A 4,828-nucleotide genomic window follows, 5' to 3' on the forward strand; every position below is an offset into this window, starting at 1 on the left:
TCAATTCTCCCATAGTCACAGGCCCATCCAGATTCAAGGTGAGTCAACATAGACTTCACCCTTGATGGAGAGATGTCAATGTTACATTGTAAGAAATGCACGTGAGTTAATATATGTTGGTGTGTCCATCTCTGGAAAACAAAGTCTTTTGTCCTCAGTCCTCTAGTAAGGTGACTAAACATCCCAGTTTGCCCAGGACTGTCACTGAAAGTCTCATGGTCCAAGAAACCCTTTAATCCTGGAAAACAGGGAGAGTTGGTCACTGTACTAGCCACAATTCACATTGCTGAAAAATGAAAAAGACCCTATCCTCTCTCCCACATACTCCAAGTCTCATCTTATTATGGTATAAGCTTGAAGTTCTAGATCTTGTTCCCCAAATCATATCAGGATACGGGTGAGATTCTGTAGTTAGGATTTCTTGGGCACGGACCCTGATTACTATTTCTTTTGATCTGTATACCTATTTGCAACAGCCACATTAGCTGAAAGGTGATTCCGTAGATAAATTAGCAATATTTTGTACCATCCTCTAGATTTAGTGTTTCTATTAACTAATAGATTTCTTTTTATTCTGATAATAAACTTGACCTGAGTGACTTTTCTAAACTCCCAGTCATTGCACATGTCAGCCAAATTGCATCTTTTTATTATCATTTTCATAATCATCACTATAAATCCCTAATGGCTATGCATAAAACCTCTAGCCCACACAATCCCCTTACCAAATATTTTTTCTACCAAATTTTGCAAATAGAGTGTGGCTTTAAAAAAACAGGTTCATGAGGTGGCAAATGACTGAAGCAGGAGATAGCCATAATAAGCACCAGGAAGAGTTCTTTGAACTTCATTAAAAATTGCAAGATCATTTCCTGCTCCCTTGGGATTTATTTTAATAATGCTCCAGTATCCTTTACAATTCAATAGATTTGTTCAGAGATGTGTCTCTGGATCAGGGACTCTATTCCATTGGGGAGGCAGTAGTGTTTAAAACCTTACTTGGAATAACAATTCCCCACCTACTTGGTGCAAAAAAAAAAAAATAATAAAATAAAATAAAATAAAATAAAATAAATAAATAAAAAAAAGCAGCTTTAATTTAATTCTTTTCTCAAAGTTCACCCTCTCCTCCAGCCCTAATGGACCTGGGGGAATGGAAGAAGGCTCCTTGGGATTCGATATAAAGCCTTAGATTGAGGATTACTTGTATTTCCTCTCTCAGCCTGAGTGTGTGTGGAAGTGCAGGACCTTAGAGCAGATTCAAGCTACAGGGAAGATAACAGCTGGGACTGAGAAAAGAGGAAAGCAGATGGGGATTCTTCCTGCTTTCTGAGTCTGATTCTAGTAGGAGGAACAGTTGTTTGGGAAACTAGGAAAAACTCACAACTCAGAATTTAATGCCAACCCTCCTTCCAAAATCTTTGGGACTTTGCTTGGTTCCTGCCTCAGAATCTGTTAACTGATGACATTCAGTGAGCTGGCCATGAGAATAGGATAGGATCCTTAGATGGGGTACCATTTCTTCAACTCTTTTTCCTTCCTTAGTTTACCCATCAAAGCAAGGTAGCGAGACCTGCTGGTCCTTTTCACTGCAACTGTTGTGAGATAGAATGAGGCAGTATTATGAGAGTAGAAAGTGCTTTGGCAGCAAAATGACTGAATGAATGAGGGCTGTTGTGTTTTTATACCCTTAGGCTGGCTCCACAGATTTGGAGGAGAACCTGCTCAGCAATCTCTCAGGCATGGACGGGTCTGGAGTTCGGTTCCTCTGAGCAGTGTGTGTGCTCAGTGAAGGTGGATGCTGCTTCCCCAGCTCACCATGTCACATCTCAGCAACACCACATCTGAATTCCCCATCTTCCTCCTCACAGGCTTTCCTGGGCTGGAGGCCTTCCACATCTGGCTCTCAATTCCTTTCTTCCTTCTGAGCACTGTTGCCGTCTTAGGGAACAGCATGATCCTGTTAGTGGTGATTCTGGAGCCCAGTCTCCACGAGCCCATGTATTATTTCCTCTTTATGCTGTCCACCACCGACCTTGGGCTGACCCTCTCCACAATGCCCACTACGCTTGGTGTCCTCTGGATCAATGCTTGTGAAATCACCCTTGATGCTTGTATTGTCCAGCTCTTCTTCCTCCACAGCTCTGGCTTTATGGAATCCTCTGTACTGGTGGCCATGGCTTTTGACCGCTTCATTGCCTCCACAATGCCCACTACGCTTGGTGTCCTCTGGATCAATGCTTGTGAAATCACCCTTGATGCATGTATTGTCCAGCTCTTCTTCCTCCACAGCTCTGGCTTTATGGAATCCTCTGTACTGGTGGCCATGGCTTTTGACCGCTTCGTTGCTATCTGCAGACCCCTTAGGTATGCCACCATCCTGACAGACTCCAGGATTCTAAAGATTGGTGTAGCAATTGTCCTTAGAATGCTGATCAGTCTCTGCCCTTCTCTTTTCCTCATTAAGAGGCTGTCATTTTGCAAAGTCAATGTCCTTTCCCATTCTTATTGCTTCCACCCTGATGTGCTTAAGGTAGCATGTTCTGATTCGAGGATGAACAGTTATGGAGGCTTAGCTGTTCTCATTCTGGTCACAGGACTTGATACACCATGTATTGTCCTCTCCTACATCCTCATCATCCGCTCTGTACTCAGCATCGCCTCCTCAGAGGGACGGAATAAAGCCTTCAGCACTTGTGGCTCCCACATTGGGGCAGTTGCAGTGTTCTACATTCCCTGGATTGTTCTTTCAGTTGTCCACAGATTTTTCCACAAGGTTCCACCATTTGTTCACCCACTGCTGTCCAACCTCCATTTTCTCGGCCCACCTGTGCTGAACCCCATCATATATAGCATGAAGACTAAACAAATCCATAGGGCCATCCTCAAGCTCTTCCAAGCAAAATTGAGAGAGTTTTGATGGGGATTTCTCTTCCTGCTGGGATCTACTCTATCCGATTTTACTCTCTGCTGCATTTTCCCCCCACACTGACCCATAGTTCTTCTTGAACAACAAAAACAACAATAGCATCAGTAATGCTCATTGAGCACTTACTACCTTCAAATTCTACATTTGGCTCCTTTAAGTACCTACTATTATTTAGCTTTAACTGCAGTTCTTTGAAATGGGTAATCATAATTTTAATTTACAAATAAAGGAAGTAAGGGACTAGAATATTACATGACTTGTTTGAGATAAAAATCTGGGGTTTAATCCAGGTCTATTGACTCAAAATCCAGTGTCTTCCTGGATATCATGATGCCTTTATATGCAAAAGATTAATGTCACTGCCTAACAATACCTGGAAAATTCAATTATGCTCTTAGAATACTTAACAGGCACTTAGTGCACTGGGAAATTTCTGAAGAAAAGACTCTATCACCCTATCCCTCTTCAATCTTCTTCATCCCTTCTGCTTTCTCAGAACAATTGACCTAACATAAATATTTATTTCTGAGTGCAAAAGGCCCTAAAGAAACATTCCACAGGGCTAGAACTCTTTCTGTGGAGTAATATCTTACTGACTTTTGGAGAAATCTAGGATTCTAGTTGCTAGAGTAGTGAGATGCTGTTATACCCACAATTCACATTTAAGTAGTGGGAGTAGCTTTTCGGGGGTAGATGCTCAGCCACAGAAACATTTTACCAGTAATGGCCTTGCTTGTCCAATTTGCCTATTTAATTTTCTATTTGCGACCTGGTAGATAATTGCACAGATTAAAATGGTGTCCGCACTGTGTCCAAATGGGCATTAAACTCCTTTATTTCCTTCCTTATTACTTCTTTCAGCACTTGGCAGGGTCAGCTACAGAAGTAGCAATTATAGCACAGTTGGAATTGTCAGAAGAAGAGCTGTTTAAATTCATTATAAACTTTGGACAAAGAGCCAATTTGGGTTCAAGAAGTCTGAAGGGTTGGGCAGATGAGAGTTGGGTTCAGGAAGAGGGTAGTTATTTTCTCAGTATGCTCAATGTGATCTTGTTCAATAAAAATAAATAAACGAAGTGTTTTGTTGACCCCCTGCTCACCTCAAGTAGACAACATATTCAATGTGGTCAGAATGTGTTGAATAAATGGATGGATGGAGAGATAAAGATGGAAACACAGCTATGTGCATTTGACCATGTCTCCATTTTGTCCTGATGTTACCTCATGCGTGAGTTCCCAGGAAACCTGAATGGTGGAATATAAGGTCCTGATTCTCTCTTTGTGATTTTTTTTTCCTATTTATCTATTAGTGGGTCTTTGAAAGTGAAGGACTGCTTGGATTCCCATGATACAGCTACTTGCATCAGAAATTTGGTTAAGACGTCTAGTCAAAGAACAATAGCTTCTAATTTGAATAAGAGAAATGTAGGATTGTTGACCGTATATAACTAATGGTAGAAATTGTTATGTGTCTATGTGGTCTTTCTGAAAATTTTCTAATCAAGATGGATTTCAGATTCATTCATTCATTCATGTTTCTTTTTTTTGTTAATATTTTCATTATAGAAATTATTTAACCATGATGATTTTCATAATGCAAAGTCATTGTGATTTCTTTAACATTTGTCAGGGTAGTCATTACAAGTCTGAAAAAGTGGTTCATTTTGGGTATGCTCCCATGGGTTTGCCAGGTCAGAACCAGTTTGGGTTAATTTCAAGAATTTGAGAGAACATTTATTTAGAAGAGCAAATAAAAATCATAGCTCAGAAAAAGAGTGAAGGTTGCTATTATTCTGAGTTCAGATAATGAGTTCAAAAGAAGTATATCAGAGCAAGATAGGCATCCAAGTTCAAGTAGAGATGATGCAAAAGAGCAAAGATAATTTTCCAAGAAGAAAG

At 40.4% G+C, this 4,828-nt stretch overlaps 1 protein-coding gene across 1 annotated transcript; it reads left to right on the forward strand.

Moving 5' to 3' along the window:
• Positions 1-1,819: 1,819 nt before the first annotated feature.
• On the forward strand, positions 1,820-2,853 carry LOC103604928 (olfactory receptor 51F1-like). The gene is given in 3 exon segments (XM_008589505.1): positions 1,820-2,049; positions 2,200-2,774; positions 2,777-2,853. Coding segments are annotated over 3 exon segments (882 nt in total).
• Positions 2,854-4,828: the final 1,975 nt, after the last annotated feature.

The sequence above is a fragment of the Galeopterus variegatus genome, unplaced genomic scaffold (genome assembly GCF_000696425.1).
Source record: "Galeopterus variegatus unplaced genomic scaffold, G_variegatus-3.0.2 Scaffold5489, whole genome shotgun sequence".
Classification (NCBI taxonomy): Eukaryota; Metazoa; Chordata; class Mammalia; order Dermoptera; family Cynocephalidae; genus Galeopterus; species Galeopterus variegatus.